This window comes from Lissotriton vulgaris, chromosome 4_1 (assembly GCF_964263255.1).
Source record: "Lissotriton vulgaris chromosome 4_1, aLisVul1.2, whole genome shotgun sequence".
In the NCBI taxonomy this organism is placed as follows: Eukaryota; Metazoa; Chordata; class Amphibia; order Caudata; family Salamandridae; genus Lissotriton; species Lissotriton vulgaris.
The window spans coordinates 629,303,297-629,330,641 of NC_141691.1; the positions used below are offsets into that span (position 1 = coordinate 629,303,297).

The 27,345-nt window shown below is 44.0% G+C and overlaps 1 protein-coding gene across 1 annotated transcript in view; it reads right to left on the minus strand.

Moving 5' to 3' along the window:
• GLI3 (GLI family zinc finger 3) overlaps positions 1–27,345 on the minus strand; it is a 394,212-nt gene that overhangs the window by 342,517 nt on the left and 24,350 nt on the right. Inside the window, exon 2 of the mRNA XM_086964868.1 lies at positions 4,032–4,194. Coding sequence (XP_086820994.1) covers positions 4,032–4,155 — 124 coding nt within the window. The 5' untranslated portion in view covers positions 4,156–4,194. The remainder of the gene's footprint in view (positions 1–4,031; positions 4,195–27,345) is intronic.

Sequence of the window (27,345 nt, forward strand, 5' to 3'; positions counted from 1 at the left end):
TGATACACATACTCTTGAATTATGTGCCATGCAATACTGATCGCATCTTAAGATGGTATATGTGTAGCTGAATCCCAAGTGAAAATCTTTATTTATTAACTGCATGTACAAGGCAAAACAGAACGTCTTCCTTTGTCCTTGTGCTTTTGTGTGTGCTGCCCCTTCTTCCTAGTCCTCAACATACCACTCCTTTTGGAATTTGGACTATGTCTCACTCTTTCTGCCAAATTTTTGTTATTTTAAGTAAAGTTTTATCATTTCCTGTAATCTTTCAGGAGAGTAAAGAGACATAAAGATCCGCTTGACTTCCAAGGAGGGAATGAGCCATGGTGGATCAAAGCAGACTCGGATTGAAAATACAAACAGTTTTGTGTTTGACATTAGAAGTAATTACTCTAAAATATTGCTTACTATTTGAAAACCCAGTCCTACAGCTGCTCCTCTTACAATAGCCTGTTGTTTTCACTAAGTGATGTGCTTTTAAGTAATTATTATTTATATATTTGGAGTGAATTCAGCTTGAGGCACCAGGATCACTAACACTTTTACAGACAAAAACTCATTTTATCGTTTTATATCTGCAGATAATCTTACACATCTATATTCAGGCATCAATATTTGAGATCCATGTAGTCTTTACTGGTGAACATGTGAAACTTAGCAATTTCAAATAGCGAGTTTCTCTAGTACTGACATTAAAAGTAGACAGTCCAAGCGGATGTGAGAGAAAACTCCTGAACCATCTTTTTATATTATCTTTTGTTTGTTTTGTTCTACTTTAATTTCCTTCTTTCACACCAAAAGGCACCAAAAGGCAAACTGAAGCATTCTCATTTTAGGGGTAATTCGTATTACCCCCATCATTGACCTGACCAGGGATTGTTGCTTTTCTCGCCCAGACGTTGCACATGTTGAAATACTAAATGCTGCAGGCATGATGCAACTGTTCAAGAAGATTCTGAACCTAAAGCAATAAAACATGTTCTACATCAACCCAAAAGGCACTTGCCCAGTTCCACGTTCCATGAGAAGGGGTGGACTGCGGCAGCTCTGCGCTGAAGGCTTGTTTTAACTCTCTGGTTTCCTGTTAGTGTAGATTATAACACATTTCTACTTAAAGGAAGAGTGGCCTAAAAACTGGAGCCATTGCTGCCCTCTGGAGATGATGGGCAGATCAGTGGGTTTGACATTTTTAAATAGAAACGTCACTTTGTGTCTGGTCCATAACAGTATAAACACATTTACAGAAGCCCAAAGAAGGCAATGCATCACGACTCACTTCCTGCACTTCACGGTGAGGGTAGGGTGAAGAAAAGCAGAGCAATGTGGCAAATCACAGATGTTTTGGGAGACACTGTCTAACTGGAACCATATGGCCTTGTCCAGCAATAAACATAGTATCAATCACTTTTGGAAACACACAGCGTGCTTTACTATGTTCGCTCTGTTTATATGGTAGAAAGACTGAGCTATGTGCCGCCTCCCAGCAGAATAACATTTGGACAACACTTTCTCAGGCACAGCCTCTCCTTTGGCAGATTACGAACTCGACAAACCTGGAGCAAATCAGCAGGAACTTGCTATAATGCTACACAGTCTTCTATACATCACTGCCAGTCATTTGGGCAGAGTAATATTTTGCAAATGTAAAACCTGGAACTGTGACTTATTTGACCAAAGGCTCCTATTGGAGATATCTCTTTAGGAGATGCCCCCTAGCAGCGGAGAAACCTGGTCTCTCAAGGGTAGTATTGCTCTGGCCTGTCACTTAAGCGATGTGTCGGACATTTGAGAAAATAGGACTATATCTGGACGCACATCGAGTGCACTGTCTTATCCACGGTAGAAGTGAAACGGAGATCAGAACTTAGAAGTTCCAAAATGAGTGAAATGTAAAAGCTGCTGCTCGCAAATGACAGCTTTCGAGAGCACGGTGTTGATATGATGGCTTGAGTCCAATCTCTGGCAATTGGTGATCTGAAGCTCTCGGACATGACGGAGGGATCCCTCTCACCAAATCGGTAAGAAAGAATACGTTCCTCTGAAGCTGTGGCAATCACCAAAAGGATAGGAAATACAACTTTGAGTTCACATGCTGCAGGTCTTGGTCGAGCCGATGTGAAGGTGTGTTCTATGTGTCCAGTGCCTAAATCCATAAAAAAATATATGACTTGTTTCTCAGAAAATGTGGCTGCACCTGCTTTGCCTTCTATACGGCAGTGAGTGGCAGGTCCACCTCTCAGTTAATCCTGCAGCTTCCCTGGCTACCCCAGCTCTCCCAATCCAGAACATGCATACACCAGCTGACGCTGCCGCGGTTCCAAGCAGTTGCAACGAAGAGTGCAGATACTACAAAAAGTACATTTGTTGTTGCGTTATTGGTATGAGGGTTTAGTGGTGTGATTATATATTAATTTTCCCATTAAACCTGTCCTATTAGAGATGAATACAGCATCATACACATCATTATTAATGGTTAAAGGAATAAGTGCCCCTCTTGTGGCAGCAATATTGGCACTTTATCCTTGTTGTGGCCTCGTCATATTGGAGCTGTGGATCAACACGATTTGTTATACAACATTAGCAAACCCTTCATCTCTAAAAATATAAGTTTATATATTTTTTGTTAACTTATATTGATCGTCATATGTGCTAATAGGCCTTCTGCATATAAACCCATTTAATTTCCTGAACCCTTGCACAATTACTCCATTAATGTGGATACATTCTGGGGATCGTGCATTTTTATGACGCTGACTTCACATAGGAATGCAATGACATGTTTCTGAGAAAATTACACTCTGTGGCCCTTTTTATTAACCTTCACATGCATGCCACAAACGTCATAAACCTTACTTGCATCCTTTCTGTTGTAAGCATCATTGGGTATACATGAAACATGTTTTGCTCCAGTCCATAATGCAAATGGAGTGGTGTGGCTCACTGGTTAGAGACGGCAGACCCGAAAGCAGAGAACGGCCTGGGACCAGGGTTCAATCCCCGACGCGGCAGGGTTGTGGACCAGGGACAACGGACTTGATAATTCTCGCCTCGGTGCCTACTCTAACTAGGAAACACACTTGGCAACTCTGGGCATTAAGCTTGCCTCATCTCTACAACGGCCCCCCCACAGACGCCGGGGATGCCTGGTTTCATCTTGGAGATACCCAGAAGGGACCATCTCACAGGGAAAGCCAGGACGGGTTCCCCAGCGGTCTTAAGTGCCAGGACACTCCCGGGCAACAGTGCGCTTTAAAAGTCCCACACATTTACATTTACATTTACAAATACAATCTTGCACAAGAGCAAACATGAAGGAAACGGACTGAGGAATCAATACTGAAAATAGCTGAATGGCCTTTGGCGTACTAATAAATACTAAAATTGATCATCTGCATATGGTCAATCGCTGTTCACAATTGCACAGGTGCGCTCAAAAATGACAAAAGGAATTAATCTTCGAACTAACAAACTTTTTCCCAAAATGTTTCCCAATGGTCAACATTTTAAAAGCATGGAAAAATAAGGCGGGCAAACACAGCAACATCTGCTTGCTCCCTATATCACACTGAGGCAAAAGTTTAGTTCGCACATAAGCTGTAGCTATGGCTCATGATGCATTTGCTGCATTGCATTTTTTTATGGTGCAAAAGTGTGCGTAACCTGGTAGAAGTATGGTAAGCATAGATCTAGCTAATCCCTCTCCAGCTTACACAGGGAAATGAAAAATGCTCTGAATGCCTGCATTGCTAACCGGAGTTGCCCGCCAAAATTCCAAAACAAAACGTTCTGGGGATACATTTCACACTCACGAAGATTCAATCGGGCAAACTCGGATGTTCTAAGAAAAAAAAGTGTTTGAAACAAGAGCGTGGATTACTTGCTTTCCCTAAAGCCTTTGTTGAATTATTTTAGCCTTTCCTCGCACAGGACAAACAATGACCCAGGTGCAAATGCTCAACACAGAAGGAATGCAGCGCGCACAAAATGACTCCATGTTCCGCTGCTTGTAAATCCCTCCGGTTACTCACCATTGGAGGTTGTGCTGGAGGCGACGGCCTTCTCACTGACATCTGTTCGACTGGAGCCTTTCAAGATGGAATTCGCAACTTTTTTCTTCTCGGTCGGGGAAGCGCTATGGGAGTGGGCCTCCATGACGGATTCTCATAACTTCAGCTCTCTTGGCCCGGATACCTGAAGGACAGGAGAGAGGCGTAAAGTTCAAACGTCATTAAATAAACAGCAAACAGTAAAAAAAAAAATGCGTCATACTCCTCAGGCGGCACTAACCAGAGCAAGGAACGACTGCAACGTAAAACCACCGGAGATATTAAGACCTGAGGGGCTCACAGCAACAAAGGCCGTCACAGCAAGACCACGCGCACATGTGCACCCACGCGCCGAAGGAAGCAGCGCAGCCATGTTTGTGAACTATCGTAATATCAGAGGTGCATCTGGTACCGTTTAAACTTCGCACGAGAATACTGCCCCACGTTTCCTAATTCCTGCTTTGCTCTGTGCAGCGCGCGGGCTACCCAGCAATGTTAGAGCATGCGCCGCTCACAACACAATTGCTTTGAAAGACTGCAGCATAGCTTGCAATTGTGTCCGAGTTCACTTCCATGTTGTGGTGATAGTGCCTCTGTGGTCATATTGGAGTCACTTTGCACTAGTAGAAAAAAGGGCAAACCCACTCATGTTACGTTTTCTGCTTGTCTGATAGGTAATCAAGTGAACCAGAAAATCAGTAAGCACACTAGTTAATCTGTTCCGATTATGTAAGAATTGGAAAACACATTTCCTACACAGTGTGAAAGTTGAAAGATTGCAATAAGATTGAGGTAAGTCATCTCTCGCCTAATGCTAGAGGCTGATTGGGTGTATCCTGCCACCTCAGTGCTTACATTGAAATGCAAGAGGTACTACTTTTCAACAATAGTTCTCTTTATTGGAAATAAAAGCATGACTGCATCACAGGGAAGCCATGGCACATTAATTCAAGACCTATTGACTTTGTCAATGCAAAAATAATGCAAATCCAATTTCCTCAGTCTAAAGCGAGGTTATCCACTGAGTATGATATCCATGTTGAAATCTTTATTACAACATTATATTATTTAGAAATGGCTCCTCAATCCATTTTCTCCATTTCTGCCCTGGAGCAACCCTCTTTCTGTATTGTGGCACAGAGAAAACAAGCAGTGGCAAAGCCAATAGGTTTTGCCTATGCAAATTCTATTGACTTTGTCAATGTTTCTTTGCATATTGCAGAGCAGTTGAGCTACTGTGCAATATGACTTCAAGTTAAAAAACGTCATAACACGGACAATAGGTGAAATCTATTTACTTTGTCAATGTTTTTTTTTACTCCCGTGGCATGCAGGTGCTTTACTATATGCTTCCTTCCCCTTGAGCTACTTTCAACAAATAACAATCACATCCCAAAGACAAACAAGCAATTGCAATACTATAGGTCTTGCATTCACGCAAGTTTAAGCTATTGGCATTGTAAATGACAATGGCTTTTATTTATGTTTTAAAAACCTAAACACAAATAAAAGGCATTGTCATTTACAATGCCATAGCTCAAACTCACGTAAATGCGAGACCTGTTGCATTGCAAATACTTGTTTCAATGTACAGTAGTAACTGAAATCACTTTCATGGTCCTCCATCATTTGACAGGTACTAATCTCTGCAAATATGAAAAAAGTATAGAGGGACATTTCCTGGGCCCGCTTAAGAAATGCATTCAGGTAGATCAGTTCGCTCAGAAGACTATACCACCCTGAGGACTTGTCGAGACATCTCTCATAACACCAAACTCCTAGAACCTAACGCAACATTATGCACCACACTCATCACTTTAAACACTAAAAGAGCTATAACTCCGCACTACTTTCTGCTAAATCCAGGGGATACAGAGTGGTCATATGCGTTAAATGCCTGGGACGGCGTGCAGACAGAATTCGAAAACAGAGTGGGACCGGGAGCGAACAAAAGTGAAAAAGCTCCAGGAGGTACAAGTGTATCCTACTCCCTTGAAATGTATCTGTCATTCATATTTTCTAAACAATTAGCAACTAACTTTGATATTTTTTCCTGATCTCGCTAACGTTAATTGGCAAGAAGCCTAGAGTTATGCGTAACGCATCCAAACTACATTTCGAGAAGCAACTGTCTGCATGATGGGACGCGGTGTTCATGTTCCCATTAATAAAGGGGGTTGTCGGCTGTAAGATTCTAAATGTGCCATACTGTGTGACATAGTGGAACTCTCATCCTATGTGGCAGAGTGACTATATATTTAGAATAGCAAGATAGAAGTGGTGCGGTGAAGGAATCTGCTATCCTTTTTACCTTCTTGCTTCTCTTTCCACCCCCTCCCCGGCTACAGCATCAGTCCCAGTTCCGGGCGCTCAAACCCATTTCTTCTTCAGAACAAGCATTGGCAAAGCCAATAGGTCCTGCCTTTTGGCTTTGCCAATGATTTTTGCTGACTCTGTTCAGAATTCTAACAGACAATGATGTGCCGGGGAGGTGTGCCTCAAGTGGAGAGGCGGGCAGGAACAAAGATAATGCAGACAACGGGGGGGGGGGTGGGAGCAAAGGATATGCGGACAACGGGAGGAGGTGCAAGCCTGGGGAACATGGGCAACGGGAGGGGGGATGGAGGTGGGTTACCTCACGGACCACTGCAAGTGGGGAGGGGGGCGGGAACAAAAAGAATGCGGACGAGAGGGGGGACGCGAGGAAAGCAACAGGGAATTAAACAAGCGACCACCATTGTCCTGCGCTGAATGTAAGCAAAGCATGTTGTCATGCTTGAAGTAGGAGAAACTCAAAGAAAATTGTGCTTACAAGACTAAATAAGACGTGCTGTGTAACAACCAAGGTAAAGAGGCTAGTAGCCATGGGAGGTTACAAATGAAGACAAGTCAGTACTAAGGAGGGACTAACAAGCCTATTAACCAATCAGAAGCCGGCATTTAGGAAGAACAAAGACAAAAGCAAATGAAAAATATGGGCAGGTGGTGGGCGGGGCTTCTCTACCAAGACTCTACTACAACAGATCGCCAGAGCAGCGCATGCACACTGGCTCAGGCTCGACCTAAAAATCAATAGGGTGCAATTTGTCACTCATTAATAAATATTTTAGAGATGTATAATTTTGTTGACAAAGTCATATTTAAAGTGGCACTGCCTATAAAATTATTTACATAACCCAAAGATTTTGTTGGAGGATAATGACAAGCATTAAAAATAGGCCTCCGCAATGCCCAAACTGTTGGCCTTGTCACTGTGGATTTCTTTTAGCCATGATCCATAGCAGCACATCTGCTGTTCAACATGGTTGAAAGTCACTGAAAGCCCAGAATCACAGGAGGTTAAGCTGGCGCAGAGTCTCTTCGCCTCCAAACCCCCATGTTGAGTTTATTGTCCTGCCCCTCCTAACACTAAAAAAAGCTCTAGGACGTGGCCTGCGCTGGCTGCATCATAACACTTTTTTCACAGACTTTCAGCCATGCTATACAGCAGACTTGCTGCTAGACAACATGGCTAAAAGACATTCACATTGAGAAGGCCAATAGCTTGGGCATCGCTGACCTCTACGGGCTTTGCCAATGCTTTTTTGGTATTGACAGAGATTTGCTTAACAAATTTGGAACAATACCACTGGATCGTGTTCAAAAAAAAATAACAGCAGCAACAAGGGAGGTAGTGGGGGGACTGGTCAAACATGGAAGAAGGAGGGTATGGGGAGATAGGCAAGTAACAACAGGAAAGGGCAAGAGGTAGCAACAATGAAGAGGTAAACAAACTACTTTAATTGAAGCAGGATCAGCGACAAAAATGAATGTGTCATTGTGGAATGTAATTGGTGAGCACTTAAAGCGCTCCAATACCATTGGCTCTAGTTCGTGCTATGGCAAGACGAAGATGGAGCAAGCACTCCAATACCATTGGATCCTGCAAAAAACAAATAAACAAGCGATGTTCGTGTTTTAACAACCTTTTAAGAAATGCATTTGTTTATGTACAAATACATGGATTTTAGTGGGATGTGTGTATATGTACAAGGGAGATACCCTGAAAACACAAGTACTCCTCCGAAGTGCTTGAAAACAAAGAAAACATAGCTGTGGAAGCTAGGAGCACAAAGACAAGAAGAGGGCATGACGCCCACAGGCCATGACGAACGGCATCAAAGAAAATGTGAGTGGCCCTGAAGTTTACCAATCGTAAAACATGGGTGGCCTGTAAATCCACAGACAGAACAAAACATCTCTCTTCGAGACAGCATATGCGCGGGGTAGATGAGACCTAAAAACAATATATTTCACACAGGCAAAACCTACTGGCCTTTCCAATACTTGTTGTGTTTAGAAACAGGGAGATTAAGTGATTTATTAAGTGATGAGGCCGAGGCTAGGGAGAAGATATGGCATCCTTTCGGAAGAGAATGTGGCGCAAAGGCCAGAGCAGCCGACTATGGAGCTAGTAAACCGGGTTCAATTTTCAGCGTCTGCATAACATCCTTGATTTTGGGCAAATCATTTAATCTTACAGTGCCTACAAAAATGAATGTGTTCTTGTGTAAAGTAAGTGGTGCTAATTTAATGTGCACCAATACCTTCTGGTGGTTTTGGCGCTATATAAAACTGCTATAAAAAAAAGTAACTGATGCTAATGTAAAGCGCTCCAATACCATTGGGTGGTGCTAGTGCTACATAAAACTGGGAAACAACACTTACAACGCAACTTTTACAACGCCCTACCTTTACAACAAAACTTTTACACCGCAACATCCATTACAACGCATGCCATTACAACGCAACCATTACAATGCATGTCACTACAACGCATACCACTACAATGCATACCTTTACAACGCAGTCATTACAATGCATACTATTACAACGTATACCTACACTATCCAACACTTACCCTACTGTTGCACCCCCTGGAGTTAGAATAGTAATTTGTACCCCTACACTATCCAATACTTACCCTACTGTTGCACCCCCTGGAGTTAGAATGGTAATTTTAACCCCTACACTATCCAACACTTACCCTACTGCTGCACCCCCTGGAGTTAGAATAGTAATTTCTACCCCTACACTATCCAATACTTACCATACATGCAATGTAATGGTATGCGTTGTAATGGTATGCGTTGTAAATGTAGTATGCGTTGTAGTGGAATGCGTTGTAAAGGTAGGTTCAAAGATTTCGTTGTAATGGCATGCGTTGTAATGGAATGCGTTGTAATGGATGTTGCAGTGTAAAAAATCTGTTGTAAAGGTATGCGTTGTAAAAGTATGCGTTGTAACGACATACATCCCATAAAACTGCCTTAAAAATGCAAAAAACAGACTCAGTAGAGGAGTGAATTTGCTGTAAAGGAGTCCAGCAGGGGTAAGCAGCAACAGGTAAAATTATCTCACGAGGATGTCAGAAACGGAAATAAAATTTTCTACACACGCCTGCACCCCAATAGAAATTAAGGCGCTTTCCTACATTTCCATTCCTGGAAGCCCTGCAGCCTTTTGCAGGAGTAGCTTTCCTAATGCTTTTAGAACAGGACATGGTAAAATTATTGTGATTAAAACATTAAGGGAATCTAAGAGTGTCATCGCCACTGCCTAGTATTGCCATTATGACCTGTCCTTCCTTCCATCAAAACAGCCGTATTCATATGGAACACTCCAAACCAGCTTGGTGAACTATTTCGTATACATGAGTGGAATGAAGAAATTCTTAGTCTTAAAATGTTTTCAAAATCCACACAATCTAATTATTTGAATCAGTGTTTGGAATACACTAGCAAAAATTAAACTTTTTTCACAAATAAGTGACATCAAATAGGGCAAAAGCTTTTGCCAATGATGTGCAACTTGAGTAAGACAGGCAGTGACACACACACACACACACACACACAAATAACAGTCACCTTTCATGCATTATTAGTGAATGAAGAAGTAACATCAGGTGTATGTAGTGCAATGAACACTTGTGACCAATAAAAATCCATAAAATCTGAATTGTTTACCGTGGCAATTTTGCAGGGACACAAAACTACGAGATTACAAGTCTATTATTGCTGAAGGGGCAATAGACCCATTAGAAATAATAGATATCCGAACATAAGTTTAACCATATATATAAGTCCCAAAGATACTAGGGCCATGCCTCACTAGCTTACAAAGGAGTTACCACGATGGTACTGCACATCATCCAGTCAGCTTTTGAATCCAGGGAGCAAAGCCAAGGTAACCTGTCAACCGGTTGCATGCCTTGAGGCAAGCTACAAGTGCGGAATTACAACATTTCAGAGAGATTATCATCAGAAACAGAGATTGCATGCTGACATAAGAAAGCAAATTGCGCTGCCATCTAGGTATGCATTTTCTCCTTTTGTCGGGAAAAAAAGAATTAATGCCACCTCAGGCGCTTACTGGATAGTATGACCAAGTCATCACTTACTAGTAACACAATTTATTTTTGTACAACAATTCGCAATGTTCCTTTGTTGTTTTCAGGGACAAACATCTGAGGTTTATGCTGCAGGGAATACACTTACAGATGTTGATAGGATCAATTAGCTGTTCATTGGTGTTAAAGTACACAACTCACTTCATGAAGTTCTGTCATATACCTCTTCCAGGACGTAGAGCAAAATCCTTGGTTTGAAATCAACCATATTAAAATCATAAGCTTTTGAGCCTGTATACACTAATTGAGACTCGGCTTTGCAATACACCCAATTCTAGTACTTTGGGAAGTTTATAAGACTTCATTGAATATGCTTTCCATCTTCTCGTCTGCCTTCACTGCACAGGGATGAGAAAGTGGGTAAGGTATGCCTAGACATGTGTTAAGAGGTTCTCGTGGGTGGAGAGATCTAAGAGGATGGCATATTGGGCTGAAATCTAAATGTTGACAGAAAATTGGGTCATGCTACATAACCAACGTGGTGCAGTTTCCTTTCGGGCATTGTTATCCACTGAAGAAAAATTACTTTAATGTGAAAAGTTTAATATTGCTGGAAGGCACTCATCATAGCTAATCCATAGGTTGGTAGCATAGCTCCCACTCTTGATAATAGGTGTTTGCTGAACACTGGACCTCTCTTTCGTTGAATGCTACCATAACATTTAAGTTCAGGCTTCCTTTTACTTGTTAGCGGATGATGTGAGTCCAGATATTTATTTGACTAAGTCTATCAAGTGTACGGATACCATACACATAGAGATTGTCACTAAACCCATAGGAATTGGCTTAATCTTTTGAACGTCAGGATACTAATCCAACAGGAGTCAATATCAGTACAGTTGCAATGCAGTCACGCAGAAAAACGTTATATCCACTGTTTGTTCAACACCAACACTACAAAACTCTGTCAAATCTACTTCTTGGCTGTTCCATCTCAAGATGTCTCCTGCTGTGTAACAGCAAATATTCTGCCTCTTTCCCACAGAAGCAAATCTATGGGGCCAACCCCTCTCCCTCAGAACCAAACTCACCACAAGAAAAGTAACTCTATCTGCAAGATTTGAAACATGTTACCTTTCTCTGTAAATTGATGTTTGCCACATTGTCTATTATCGTACGATATTATAATGTAAATGTAGCAGTTATTGTTAATAACAAGATGTTTTTCTTTTAAATCTAAGAGGCCACCACCCACAGTTTTTCCTCAGTTAACCATCATAGAATTTATACCAAAAGAAGCCTCATACTGTCCTAACTGATTTTGCTCTTAGAACATAGCCAAAGCATGGTATTCCTCTGCCTTCCTCAGCTGTCTTTTTTAACCTGACTTCTAAATACATGAACATGTGAACATAGTAGGTTGATCCATAAGAAACACATGAATGTGTCTGGGCGTTCTGATACCCCTCAAACAGCAGCCAAAGTCCAACACTTAGCCGCTACAGGATTGTGAGTGACTAAAAGGTGCATTTTTGTATTCACTCCCCATAGGTGTTCATTAATTGGTGGTGAACTTCAATATCATTACTGGCGCTTTTACCAGAGCTCCAAAAATTGCCACCTCAGAAGCACATTCTTATTGCCACATCAACCTACCAAGCAACCATTCAGTACAGTTAGCTGCCGAACAACGGACAAAAATGCTGCCCAGATGAATGGGGCAAACAGCAAAGACGTAGAGAATGTACACCCATAAACACAAAGTAATACAAATATCGAGGACAGAATCAGGCCAGTCACTACGCCATAACATCCCATTACAAAGTAATACATTGATCAGCCTACTATAGCAGGTCTCGTTCCAATATGATTCATTAATAAACATTACAATCGCAACACAACACGATGGAAACAAACCACCTTGAGTCCTGTCCATAAGAATCCCAGGCCTAGCTGCAGCCCATACTAACGGGCGTAGGAGCAAAGCCCCCTCAACATTAGGCCACCATAAAAAGTGTCTGTCCAGTGGAGCAAAGGTCAGCCTGACAAACACACTATATTTTAAGGTCAGGCAGCCAGGAGCTAGACAAGCGCTAAATATGCAGGCTCCTGGCTGACTGAGCTGAATTTTGCCGGGCTGAAGAAGTCACAGATCCTGTGGGCCTGGCTACTTCAGCCAGGCAAAGAACCTCAAGGCCCTCTCCCTCGTGATGAGGGGAAGTGTCACTGATTGCCTCTGACCTAGATGCTTCAGTTCTAAGCCTGGACGTGCCCAGGTCCGAGTGTCAATCGCTGACAGCTCTTCACAGAATGTGGTGGGGTCAGCAGTCTCACTGATTTCATCCTAATCTGTGATGAGTGAGGGACTGCTGCCTTCTCTCATTGGCTGCCAATGAGAGAAGGCAGCAGTCCCAACCCGCCTAGGCAGAGCTGTACAACCCAGTATGATTTTATTTTTAATGTTTGGTGCTTGCATGAATATTTACACGTGAGTGTTGTGAATGGATGTGTGTTTGCTTGCGTGTGGGAATACATAACTATGAGTGGGTGTTTTTGTGTGCGTTTGTGCCCAGACCCCTCCCTTCCCCTTGCTAAAAGTACAGGCCCACCACTTGCCCAAAACTGCAATGGGCGTCCAAACTTTGAGTGAACAAGAGGACCATACAAATGATAGTATTGCGACATACAACTGTTTGTAACTTAACCCACAGTAAGTAATATAATATGACATAATAGAACTGAGTTTTTTATTGATCCTAATTTAGTAAAGGATACAGACTAATTTAAGATGATTACAAGGTATTTTTAAAATACAAAACCACAAACTTTTTTTTTAAAGCAGATCCTAAGGTGAAACACTGTTATCCATGAACAGTAGGTTAGGTGCAGAAGCAGCAGGACTTTGTTTGGAGAAGTGTGGCTCAATGGTTAGAGCGGCAGACCCTGATGCAGAGGTCTAGCTCGGGACCAGGGTTCAATTCCCCGCCTCGGCGGGTCTTGGGCTCAGAATTCCACAGACCTGATCATTCTCGCCTCGGTGCCTATTCCAATCATGGAGCCCCGCTCTGCAACTGTGGGCAATAGCTTGCTTAATCTCCATAACGGCCCCCACAACGCTAAGGATGCCTGGCCTCCACCATGGGGGTGCCCAGGAGTGGACGCCTCACAGGGAAAGCCAGGATGGGTTCCACAGCGGTATTCGTACTGAGGTTCCGTGACAATTGTAAGTGGTGTTTTCGACTCATACGAATATGGTCGAGTCTGGTATCTATGAACCGCAAATGACGAGTTTAGTAAGTGTGCGCAGTTTCGCTGTGCTAACTTAAACCGTTCGTTTGTTATGTGGGTTTTTCATCTGTACCCACGGGTTCCATCTTAGATACGGCATCCATTTTGTCTCTTGCCCTCAAGTAGCCAGCGAACGGACGTTGTCCGCTTCGCGACCCTGGGACTCCCAAGATATTTGCGGAAGACACATGTTCTTTGTAAGTGTCTTTATGACGAGGGGGATGCTACTGTAAGGCAGATGGCGCCGCTCGAGGCTCATCTTGCCGCACGGACTTATTGTCTCAGCCGTGCATCTCATTAGGCACGTCCCTTTGATGCCTGTATCTCGTGTTTCCCGATACCTCCCCTTTTACACCCTTTCCAATCTCCCCACTGTCTCCGTCTTCCTCTACACCTGTCCTTGTTCCTATTTCGATCTGTTTTACTGCTGATTGGAATTCGCTAATGGTGGGAAGATGGGTTTTTACAGTTGGGAACCGCCAAATGTTTCCGCACTTATGTTCCGGACCTCATGTGTTTCAAAGTGACCAAAGCGACCCCTCTGGGGGATAATGGTGAGAACCAGGTTGTAAACTTTTGTGTACCATGTTGTCTTATGGATAAAAACTGTATAAAAGGAGCGATCCACAGAAGCAATTTGAAGCAGTCTCCCCAAGTTGCACGTGGTGTACTTGTTGTGACTTCTGTGTTCCCTGCAGCAAATAAACCTTGAATCTTTGACGTCGAAGGAAGTGTCCCGTGTCTCTGTGATTCGTACGCCGGAGCAGGTTACCCACGAAGGTTTCAGGTGTTGTGCCCTGGCACCGCTGGGTCTTAAAGAACCCAGTCCTTCAGTTGGCGCCCAACGTGGGGCTGCATCAGTGGTACCGGTCCAAGCCCGACGATCGTGAGGAACTTCGTGTGAAATCTCCGAGGGAAGGTGCACTCCGCTTCATCGATCCTGTTGTCGAAATAAGTGGCCCGAAGACTTTTCCCGCGAAGATTCCCGCCTCCGGACGGCTGCGACAGACTGCTGCCCTGACTGTAGACCTGTTTTGGCGCCTGGCGTAGACCTTGGTAGAGCGAGACGATTGACGGGCCTTCCTGGTGACGCCATCGATTTTTGAGTTAAGTATTTGTGGGTCGCTCCCAGAGTTCTTGGTTGTTGACACTTTAGCGAGTGTTTTTGTGGTTAGCGCTGTGTGAGTGTTTTTGTCGGTGACACTTTGCTAGCGTACTTTGTTGTGTTGTTTGACGACTGCAGCCGCCAAAAACCGAGGGTTTTGTTCTTTGCTGGGACTTGGTAAATCCCGTAACCCTTGAAGTTTGTGAAACTCGGCTAGTGTGCAAGATGCCTGGTCGCAGTACTTTGTTTAGTTGTTTCAGACCTTGTGGTACGGATTCCCGACTGGAGGACTCGTGTCCGATACCTCCGGTTGGAACTCCCACTTATGAGCTCTATAGTAAACATGGGCTAGGCCCAATTACCTTTCACGATTACTGGATTAAATACACGAAGAAGGACGGCGACCTTCGCTGGCCACCTCATGGTAGCTTCGAGGCCCCGATCCTAGATAATCTAGAGATTAAATTATTCGAAAGAAAGTCAAGGCCGGCCATGTTTGATGCCTTTCGGTTGTGGCGCAAAGAAGCCCGACAGAAAGAAATCAGACAGACTAAACGTACTCAGCGAGATAATGTTGCTACCATAGTGAAGAAAGCAGAGCAATTTCAGCGAGATAAGGAGGTTAAGGATAAGGAAGTGTTTGATAGACTACAGCGTATGACTGTAGATAAATGTTATCCCGCTTTGCCTACGGAGTCGGAAAAGAAGGAAGAGCCAGTTGAGGATCCTTTAATGTCTTATCTTATGAAGTCACCACCTCCGTACGTACAGGGTACCGCAGCTCCTGTGGTCCCTGCCGTACCTATACTTCCGCCTATTCTTCCTCCGCCTGTTCCTCAACCTGTACCTGCCCTTCCGACTGTTCCTGCTCCTTTGCCTGTTGCTATCCCTACTGCTCCTCCGCTTCCACATACTCCTGCTCCCGCTACTGCTCCTGCTACTGCTCCTGTTTTGTTAACTCCTGCTGTTGCCACTGTTTCTACTCCTTCTCTTGTTAGTCCTGTGTCCTATACTTCTCCCTCTACTCGTAGTCGCAATTCTCCTCTTGCGGCTAGCTTCTTCCATTCGCTCGGACCTGTTCATGGGTCCGCTGGTTCTGATGGTCCTCAGAGACGTAGTCAGCTTCCTGGAAACAGAGAGCGCGTTGCGCTATATAATATGGCGATGGGTTGGATGGTAAATCCTCTTAGATGTCCACCTCGTGTTGTCCTCGACACGTTTTGTCAATTTAATATACCAACCCAGAGATATGTGTTTAATGAAATGTGTAAGTTCCTTTATGATCAAATAGCGACCGATGCGCCTGACGAGGTGCTCGCCGCTTTGTCTGATCTCCAGCTCCAGTTCGCAAATGGGCTGATAGTGGATACCAACGTTCGACGTGCTGTTGAGCGGTTGCTATCTCTTCGTCCCGCTCCGATACCTCATGCATTGTTCGTTGAGGATATTGAAAAGCAACCAGACGAGTCTGGCCAATATCCTATGCGTGAAGTTCCGCCGGTTTGGATACCAGCTGATCCTAATGCTAACCCTGCGACAGTGGCGCATTTCCAGAGAGTGTGGATACATCTCCCATGGAAACGATCGGAAGTGCTACAGGTGAAGCAATCTTTGCCTGATCCACGCAAAAATCCTACAGGGTATTACAAAGAATTATCGCAGCTCGTAGATGCTACGGTAATGAATCTTGCCGATATCGATATGTTGTTCGGCAATGTCGTACCGCAACCGGTATGGGCTAAGATTCGGCAGGAGAATCATCCGAATGAATTAGGCGGTGATTGGGCTGCTATTGTAGCGGCAGATGCCGGACAAGTGGCTGCTACTAAACCCGATCAGTTGATCACTGCTCTTCCCCAAAGAATAATAACATTAATGAAAACGCTTATGCCAGCTATGAGGGTAAACTGGGACAAATTGTCAGCCTGTAAGCAGAAAAAAGATGAGAGTGTTTCCGACTTCTTTACGAGGTTCGAGGAAGCATTCATTGATCATAGTGGACAGGATATGGGTACTGAGGGTGGTCAAAGATTGTTTGTGGATAAATTTGTTTCGAATTTATTGCCCGATTTGAGCAATAAGTTAAAGAATTCGGAAAGTGCATGGGCCGTTTCTACTTCGGCTCAGATATTGGCTACGGCGCAATATTATGAGAATAGGGAGAAAGAGGAGAATGACCGTGCTGATAAAAAGACGAAAGAGCTCAAAACTAAAGTGTTGTTGCAACAAGCGTATCCTCCGCGTTCTAATCAGAATGCGTCCCAACAGAATAGATCGCAGTCGCAATCGAATCGATCGCAGCCGCGTAACGATTCCTCCTCCCAAAGATCATCGTTAGGGTACAATCAATGTGCTTATTGTAGACAGGAGGGACACATTAAATTCAATTGTCCTGTTTTGAATGAACGTAATAGTGGTAACTCATCTAGAGGAGGTCGTGGTGCTTCACAGCAGGCATCACGTGGTAGAGGTCGTGGTGCTCAGAATGATCGCTCAGACAACTCATCCAATTCTAATAATTGTTTCGATCAACGTGGATCATCGCAAGGACGATCTGCGCAGTACAATGTAGATGACTATTACGTCGATCAGGGAACTGACGACAGTAATTACTAGGACAGCCGAAGACAAGGAGAGGGAGTGGTATCAGTTCCGGTTGATCAGAGAGGGCCTTACGTCGCAGTTGCTACATCGGGCGTCGTTGAGCCTTTTCTGTTGGACACTGGTGCAGCGAAAAGTTCTATCATGCATTCGAAACTCCCTGGCGCACCTTTGTCTGGCTTAACAAATGTTTCCGTTGGATTCTCTGGCGCCCCTGTTAGCAATCCAGTTTCACGCCCTTTGCCCCTTAAAATTGGGCCACGTGAGCTAGAAGCTCCGTTGATTTTGACTACGGGTTGTGGTGAAAACCTTTTGGGCCTGGATTTGCTTAAACGTTTGTACGCGACTTTGTATTGTTCTCCTGCGGGTGTAAAGCTTACGTTAGGAGAGAGGATTGTCTCTCCCATGTACTTGTCCCTCGATAAGCTCCCACCGGAATTGAGTTCTCTTCCTGCGTCTTTGTGGGCAACGGGTCCAAATGACGTGGGCCTACTTGATATCTCCCCTTATGTTGTTCAGTTGAAATCTAATGTGCGACTGCCACGTATTCCCCAATATCGTATCTCCCTTGATGGTGAGCGAGCAATGTTAGCGATCATCTATGATCTGATTGAGAAAGATGTTATTGAAGAGACTCGGGGAAACGTGTGCAACAGCCCTGTGCTGCCCATTCTCAAACGTACTGATCCTTCAAAACCGCCTGTTTATCGCTTTGTTATCGATTTACGGGAGGTGAATAAAATTGTGGTTCCTCAATTTCCCGTTGTGCCTGATATCACGGCGCTACTGACTCTGATTCCAGCTTCTGCATCATGGTTTTCGGTGATTGACTTGAAAAATGCGTTTTTTAGCATCCCGATTGCCGAGGAGAGCAGGGACCTTTTCGGTTTCTCTCTTGGTGGACGTAGCTTCCGGTTCAAACGCGCTCCTCAGGGCTACTGTGAAAGTCCATCTATTTACAGCCAAGCCTTGAAGGGTCAACTGGATGCGTTTAGGTTGCCGGTCGGTGCGGCCTTGATCCAATACGTCGACGACTTATTGGTGGCTGCTGATACTCAGGACATTTGCAAAATTGCTACGGTGTCGTTGCTGCAACATCTCTGTGAGTTAAATCACAAGGTGTCGCCTTCTAAACTCCAATATTGTTGTCAAGAAGTAACCTATCTAGGTCACTTATTGTCAAAGGAGGGAAGGAGATTGACCCCAGAGAGAATTGCAGCAATTGCGCGAATGGCTGTGCCAAAAACCCAAAGAGATGTGCGTGCCTTTCTAGGTATCACGTCGTACTGCAGGCAATGGATTCCTAATTTTTCATTGCTAGCGAAACCATTGGTGGCTCTTACGTGCAAGGATGTTTCACCTCCTTTACCATGGACGGAAGAATGTCAGAAAAGTTTTTCTGAACTGCGTGATTCATTGTGTTCGGCTCCTGTGTTAGGTACCCCTGACTACAGTAAGCCGTTTACGTTATATGTTCACGAGAGAGAAGGTTGTGCTTTGAGTGTCTTAACGCAACCTTTTGGTGGTAAGCAGCGTCCATGTGCATATTTTTCCTCGACTTTGGACCCGGTAGCTAGAGCATTGCCGAGTTGTTTACGAGCAACAGCGGCAGCCGCGGTCTCCATCCGGCAATCAGCAGGATTGGTCATGGATAATATGCTTACGGTGATGGTTCCGCATGCAGTCGATACTCTTTTGAATCGAACGAAAACTCAGCACTTGACGAGTGCGAGGTTGTCTGGGTACGAGTTGACACTATTGGCAAGCCACATTCAAATAAAACGTTGTAATGTTTTGAACCCGGCAACTTTGTTACCAATTAGCACAGAGTCAGATGAAGTAGCAGAACATGATTGCTACTTGAGGACCGAAGAAGAAACAAAAGGTCGAGTGGACCTTAAAAACACCCCATTGGAAGATCCGGATGGTACTTTGTATGTGGATGGGTCATGTTTTAAGTTGCCGAATGGCGATGTGACTACTGCTTATGCTGTTGTAACATTGAATACTGTTGTTGAGACTGCAAGGTTGAATCAGAATTCTGCCCAAGCTGCAGAATTGATTGCTCTTACTAGAGCGTGTGTGTTAGCGAAAGGGAAACGTGTGAATGTGTTTACCGACAGCCAATACGCGTTTGGCGTCGCTCACAGTTTTGGACGATTGTGGAGAGAGAGAGGTTTCTTGACGTCGCACGGTACGAAGATACAGCATGGCCAGCTTGTGAATGATCTTTTGGATGCATTGACTTTGCCTACGCAAGTTGCGATTGTTAAATGTAGTGCGCATCGGAAGGTGACGGATGATGTTGGTCGTGGTAATGCGTTTGCGGATGAGATTGCTAAGGAGACTGCCCGGAACCTTAGCACTCGGATGTATGTGACGAGTTCGGTTAGGTGGCCTACAGAATCGAGTATGTGTGAGGACACTATCGAGAGTGTGAAAGCAATTCAGAATGAGGCCACCGAGACTGAAAAAATGAAGTGGAAAGAAAGTACGGGAAAGTTGGATGCGAAAGGTTGTTGGATTGATTTGTCGGATCAGAAAAGATGGTTGTTGCCTGATGCGTATGTGCTGGCCGTTGTGACAATGGCGCATGGGTTAGCACATATTAGCGTGAAAGGTATTTGTAAATTGTTGTCTCCGGTGTGGAAGAATGATGGCATTACGAAATGTGCTGAACGTCTGGTGAAGAATTGTATGGTGTGTATGATGTACAATCCTGGCAAAGGAACCCCAACTCCTCCTGGCAGTTTTGCTCCCCCTTCATGTCCCTTTGAGGTGATTCAATTGGACTTCATCCATATGGAGCGATGCAATAACCTGAAATACGTTTTAGTTGTGGTTTGCGCATTCTCCCGATGGATCGAGGCCTATCCTCTCAAAGACAATACTGCTTTGTCTACTGCGAAAATCCTACTGAAGGAATATTTTCCTCGGTATGGAATGCCTAGAGTCGTGTGGTCAGATAACGGAAGTGAGTTTGTGGGTAGTGTGATGAAGAGTGTGTGCAAGGGCCTTGGAATTAATCAGAAATTCCACAGCGCCAATCATCCCCAGTCAGCTGGATTGGTTGAAGGGTACAACGGCACCCTTAAACTAAAGTTAGCGAAGATTCAGGCTACGACTGGTCTTTCGTGGCCTGACGCTTTGCCTTTGGCATTACTGTCAACTAGGGCGACTGTACACTCCCGAATAGGGCTTAGTCCCTATGAAATAGTGTTCGGCCGTCCTGCGAATGTGTGGGGGGTTCCTAGGCCAGGAATGTTCTCTGATCTTGAGTACCCAATGTTGATCGATTATCTTCATGACTTGACTGCTAAACTGAGGTTAATTCTCCAACAGGTTTACGACGCGTTGCCGACGCAGACGGAGGGTCCAGGCCACCAGCTCCAGCCCGGAGACTGGGTGGTGACGAGAAACTTTTCACGCAAGAATAACCTGGACCCGAGGTTTACTGGACCCTATCAAGTGCTCCTGGCCACGAGGACTGCCGTTCGTCTCGAGGGACGTAAGAATTGGGTGCATGCCACCCACACCAAAAGAGTCCCCATCCCTTTGCCGGCAGACCCGTGGGTAAGGAGAGGCATTGCGTCATCTGAAACAGAAACATTGCCGGCGTTTGTGCCTTTTAGCGACGCACAGCGTGTTGGAGAATCCTCAGCGCAGCAGAAAGACACTGTTGAACAATTAGCATCAAAGGACTCAAGACCAGAACACTCAACTGATCAGCAGGACGCTGTCTCTTCAACGGATCCTTTGTTTGACGAGCAGACACGTCCTGGGAAAACCCGATACTTTTTGCGATCTCGCACTAAGGACAAATAAAAAGATCTTGCCTTGCTGTATTGATAACTGCATTATCCCGTTTTCCGTGATCAGTTTTGAGCTTTCGTATTACTGTAATTATTCCTGTATATATATTGAGCTTCATTCCTTGTACTTTTTGCTTCCACAGCTGAGAGACTTTGTTTTTGCATACATACATATTGTGCATTAAAGGCCGTAGGGCCGCGCGCGTACTTCCTTCTGGATAGTAGGTCTTGACGCTAGGTTAAAGGCCGTCGGTTCCTGGGAACTCCTAGGGATTGACTATTGCTACACAGAACGAAGTGCGTCAAGAAACGTTGCGGACGGTCGTAGGGAATGGCATTCTCGAAGCTGAATGATTTGGAGGGAGCTCAGGTTCACAGATTCAAGCTGCAGCAACTCAGTCGTACCAAATGTTTTATATTCCAACTGTTTGTATTATTCTTGACTGCTTCTGCATTATTGGCGGGTGGGGTGTATTATACGATGTCTTACTTCTTACCTTCTGCTACACCTACTCCTACTCCTGATCCTAAACTTACCTCTACTGTTTCTCCCCATTCCTTTCACATGTTACCGGAACACGAACAGGCTAGACGTGTAGAATTCCGCAACAATTCCTTTATTCAGCTCCTTCATCAGCATCAGTTAGTGGTTAACACTACTAATTGTTGGGTGTGTGGGTTGATGCCACATACTACGGATAAGGGAATTCCATATCTGGTGTTACCGTATAGTTCCCAAGGGTCAGCTCGAGCATTTCAAACAATGTTTCGAAGCGCACTGGGTTTCCACCCCATTCGAGAACCACGTTCCCCCTACTCTGGTCCTACCTCGTATCAAAAACCTTTGTCGATAGCAATAGAGGATTTAGATAGTGATATCTATGATCCCTCGCTTATTCCCGAAGAAGAGGTACAGGCCTATAGGGTCCTAAGTAGAGGTGAATATAGTGCGTTCACTAGCGAAAAGCAGCTTAAAAGCTCGCCTCCGATATGGGTCGTACCCCACACTGGTAATTTTTGTCTCATGGGTCGTGGCCGAAGATCGCAAGCCCGACTTGGAGCAAGTGCTTGCACTGAAAATTACATTCTGCCGATGTTTTCGTCCCCTGTGTTTCTGGCTGCCAAGGGTACATACTTTATCTGTTATGATCGTGCATATGCATGGTTGCCCGCTGACTTCATGGGCTCATGCTTCATTGCAAATTTGTTGCCTCCGACGTTCACTGTAGATTATCATAAGACTAGAGTTGTACGAGGCGTAATTAGCGAAGAGGATACTGCCGGTCAAGAGGCAGGAGACTTTTTCAAGGGTTTCCTCCCGTTTTGGGGACCTATGGTCAATAGTAGGAACCTGAGACAGTTGACTCGAGTGGTAGAATCGACAGCTAATATTACTGCCAGTGCCCTTGGTAATATCACCACAGAACTTCAGGCGGATAGACTTATGACGTTACAAAACCGTATGATTTTAGATGTCATCTTAGCAGATCGAGGTGGGGTATGTAAGGTGATCCATTCGAGCTGCTGCATTTTTATTCCAGATAATGCTCCTACTGTCTATCAAGCCATCTCGAGGTTGCATAAGATCTCCGAATCCATACACGTGGATGTAGGGGATTGGACGCTACTTGGGTGGTTTTGGGGCCTGATGTCGACTTGGGGTTGGAAGATTCTGATGATCATCGGAGTCGTTGTAGTGTTCCTGTTCACGTGTTGCCTTTGTGTGCAGTGTGGTCCTGCCTTATGTGGCCTCTGTGCTACAACGTGTATAAGACAACCACCTGTTACCAAGGGGACTCGGTTGGACAGAGCTATGCTACAGCAACATCTCAATGGTCTGATGAATATCGAATATGATTCCGACTAGTGCTTGCCTACATGAGGGCAAAAGGAGCGTCTGAGGTTCCGTGACAATTGTAAGTGGTGTTTTCGACTCATACGAATATGGTCGAGTCTGGTATCTATGAACCGCAAATGACGAGTTTAGTAAGTGTGCGCAGTTTCGCTGTGCTAACTTAAACCGTTCGTTTGTTATGTGGGTTTTTCATCTGTACCCACGGGTTCCATCTTAGATACGGCATCCATTTTGTCTCTTGCCCTCAAGTAGCCAGCGAACGGACGTTGTCCGCTTCGCGACCCTGGGACTCCCAAGATATTTGCGGAAGACACATGTTCTTTGTAAGTGTCTTTATGACGAGGGGGATGCTACTGTAAGGCAGATGGCGCCGCTCGAGGCTCATCTTGCCGCACGGACTTATTGTCTCAGCCGTGCATCTCATTAGGCACGTCCCTTTCATGCCTGTATCTCGTGTTTCCTGATACCTCCCCTTTTACACCCTTTCCAATCTCCCCACTGTCTCCGTCTTCCTCTACACCTGTCCTTGTTCCTATTTCGATCTGTTTTACTGCTGATTGGAATTCGCTAATGGTGGGAAGATGGGTTTTTACAGTTGGGAACCGCCAAATGTTTCCGCACTTATGTTCCGGACCTCATGTGTTTCAAAGTGACCAAAGCGACCCCTCTGGGGGATAATGGTGAGAACCAGGTTGTAAACTTTTGTGTACCATGTTGTCTTATGGGTAAAAACTGTATAAAAGGAGCGATCCACAGAAGCAATTTGAAGCAGTCTCCCCAAGTTGCACGTGGTGTACTTGTTGTGACTTCTGTGTTCCCTGCAGCAAATAAACCTTGAATCTTTGACGTCGAAGGAAGTGTCCCGTGTCTCTGTGATTCGTACGCCGGAGCAGGTTACCCACGAAGGTTTCAGGTGTTGTGCCCTGGCACCGCTGGGTCTTAAAGAACCCAGTCCTTCAGTACAAGCGCCTTGAGACCCTTGCGGGTGAGTAGTGCGCTATGCAAGTATCAATTTACTTTGTGTGGGGCTGGGATTGCAGAAAAGGGAATTGTAGACATAACAGGGCAAACAGAAGAAGGATGAAGTGCACATATGTTTTAACTCCTAGTAAAAGATCTGTCGTACACTTATCTGCATCAGTGCCATAAACATGTCCAGTACATATACATGAGATGCAAAGAGGAAGTACTGTCTGCCCTCACCAGCATCCACAACAATACTAGTGCCACCAAAGTAATATCTTTGTTATTATTATCGTTGCCATTATTATTATTTTTTATATTTTATTGCTAGTATTATCGAGATTGTATTACTGTTATCATTCAATAGTGAAATCATACATTTCATAGAAAATATAAGCCTTCTGCATACCCCACAAGTGAAGAAAACACATATTTGTAAAAGCCTGCATACCTCAAACAATGGGGGACCTCTTTCTGTCGTCTTAAGTAATATATTGCACACAATATTGCTCAGCAACTCAGCCTTAGAGTGACATGCCTGCATCCCGTGAAATAACACACTCTTGAAGTATTACCTATTACACTATATAACTGACAGACTCCAGGGAGACAAACTTTTATCATGCAGTTATAAAACAGACACATTTAGAGGAAGGTAAATGCTTTATTTTGTAACATTTCCTTTTTTCTTTCACCATGACAAGAAGGTTAGTTTTTTGGGGAACTGCGCTGACATTGTGTGATTTTAGGTAATGAATTATACATGGTGAACTATTTGAGTGTGTTTTCTTCTGCAATACTCCGGCACTCCTGTGCAGAAATTACATAGTTGCTGCTGTAGATGCCACTGTAGCTGTTTCTGGTTCATAAGCAGTCTTTGCTACAACCGAATACATTGATACTATGTATATTTTCACAATTTTATTGCCTTTTAACACTTTCAAAGTCTGCACGTAATTGAAATTTCTGGTACCCCTGCTGACCAGAGTGCAGGTGATCTGCAGTTACTGCGTTTGGTTACAGGATGGACTGTCTTTAAAATTTATTTGTTCTATAATGGTTTCTATTGTTTTCTACTGAATAGAGACTATCAGCTAGATTCATCAAGCATTTTTGCGGGCACAAACGGTGCGAATCGCAAAATTCGGCCGTTTGCGCCCGCAAAAATGGCATTTGGAATTCATCAATGGGGCATGAACTCGCAATTTGAAAAATCGCAAAAAATTGCGATTTTTCAAATTACGATCGCATTTAAGGAATCTCAATTTGAGATTCCTTAAATGCTATACATGAACCATTAAAAAATTATGATTTCGCTGTTTTTTTGCCGCTATTTACCGCGAAGTCTGACTTCGTGGTAAATAGCGAAAACTGAGAAAAATGCACAAAAGTGCATTTTTCTCAGTTGTATGTTACACACACACATGTCCTTTGGACATGTGTGTGCGAAACATAAGTCTAAATTTACATTTATGGGGTGCTACAGGGTGTCCTTTGGACACCCCTGGCACCCTTGAAATCGCATCCTTATTTGCGATTAGCAAATTGCTAATCGCAAATAAGGAATGTGTAGGAATCGCAATTTATTTAGCGATTCCTACATGAATCCCGTTTTGCAAGTCCTTAATAGCGATTCCTTAATAATCGCTATTAAGGACTCGCAAAACGGGACAATGATGAATCTAGCTGTATGTATTATGCATCCACAAACTACTAATAAATATTATACATAGGAAAAAGGACCTCAACATTATGACTATGGAAAAAACGATTTTGCACAAAGGAAGATAGAGGTTTAAAACTGATGAGAGCACCTGCTCTGCACCAGGACAGTATGTCCTCCCCCACTGTTAGCACAAAAGGAGAAGCTCCATACACTCACAGTAAGTTGTTACCATTGGCATATATGTCAATAAGTAGAAAAATATCAGTGCCGCATGGCCTACGTACACCACTCAAAGGGAGCCTGGACCAGACCCAGCAATCAGAACAAAAATGGACTCACAGACACAGGTGTCACGCAAAGTGAAATGAAGGTACATGTTTTCTCCTAAGTGGGACACTGTCTATTACCTCTGAGAAATGTGTTTAGGAACTAAATTAAACAAATGCACACAAATAATGTATTTTTTCAAAAATAATAACAGGTCATAAAACAGGATTTTCTTACACTTCCTGAGGCTCCTATTATGCTTTTCTAATCTTTCATTTATTGGATAGCAGCAGTCTAGAAGTGTAAAAGTCCCATGAGGATTAGGGAAAATTAGCCAATGGGAAAAATGTTAGTATCACAACCAATAGGATCACCTTGACATGTATAACCTTCAACTTGACTGTGAACAGCCCTCTTTTCTTGCTGCCCGCAGTCAAGATAAGTACATGGAGATAGGCATCTCTCACAACGAATGAAGAGGATGGAGAAGTTTTTAAAAACTAGTTGAATTACTTTTTTCAATCTTTTCTTGAACAGGCTGTTTCAGCCTCTATGGATAAAATGTCTTGAAAATATCAAAAATTCTGTGGTGAATATTATCTCCAAGACTTTACTGGTTCATTCTGCGGGGGAAAGCAGAAAACGTAAAACCATCACTTTACCCATATTTCCAAAGAAGGTGCCATTATCTACTCCCATTTCTGACTATGCACTTTTGAATAGTGAGGTTACCTCACACACGGTTGAGGATGTGGTTGCTACTAGGCCTCCTTATAAGGAGGTTAATTCTAAGACACCTTCTAATTGCACAACATAATAGGAGCCTGCAGTCTTGCAATAAAATGTAGATGTTCCTAGTAATTTATGAAGGAGAGTCTTAATTTTATTTAAGACGCAGAGGTGAGTATTATGTTATGCTTCTCTAATCTTCTAATTGGGGGAAGTGGTGAGAAGAACGTGGAGGGGTTGGGCAGGAGATACAACGGGTAAGAAAGAGGGGGGTGGGGAAAGCAACACAGAGGACAGGGGAGTGGGAAGGAGAAGCAATGGGCAAGAAAGTAACGTGAAGCGCGCAGGGAGAAGTATATGGATATGAAGGAGCAACACGGAGTGCAATGGGAGAAGAAAAGCCCCATAGGGAGAATTCTAGAAAACACCTGCACTCTGGTGGAGCGCCTGTGAGAAAAGAAACAGGTAGGTCCCTAAAAGTGAACAGTGGAAGGACACAAATAAATTGGCCATGGTCCGGGGCGTGAAAGACACACAATGTACATGGCAGGTCATTGAATAAGAAGCACACAAATCAGAGAGACAGAAATGCCAAACAAATATAAGTAATGGGCAGACTCAT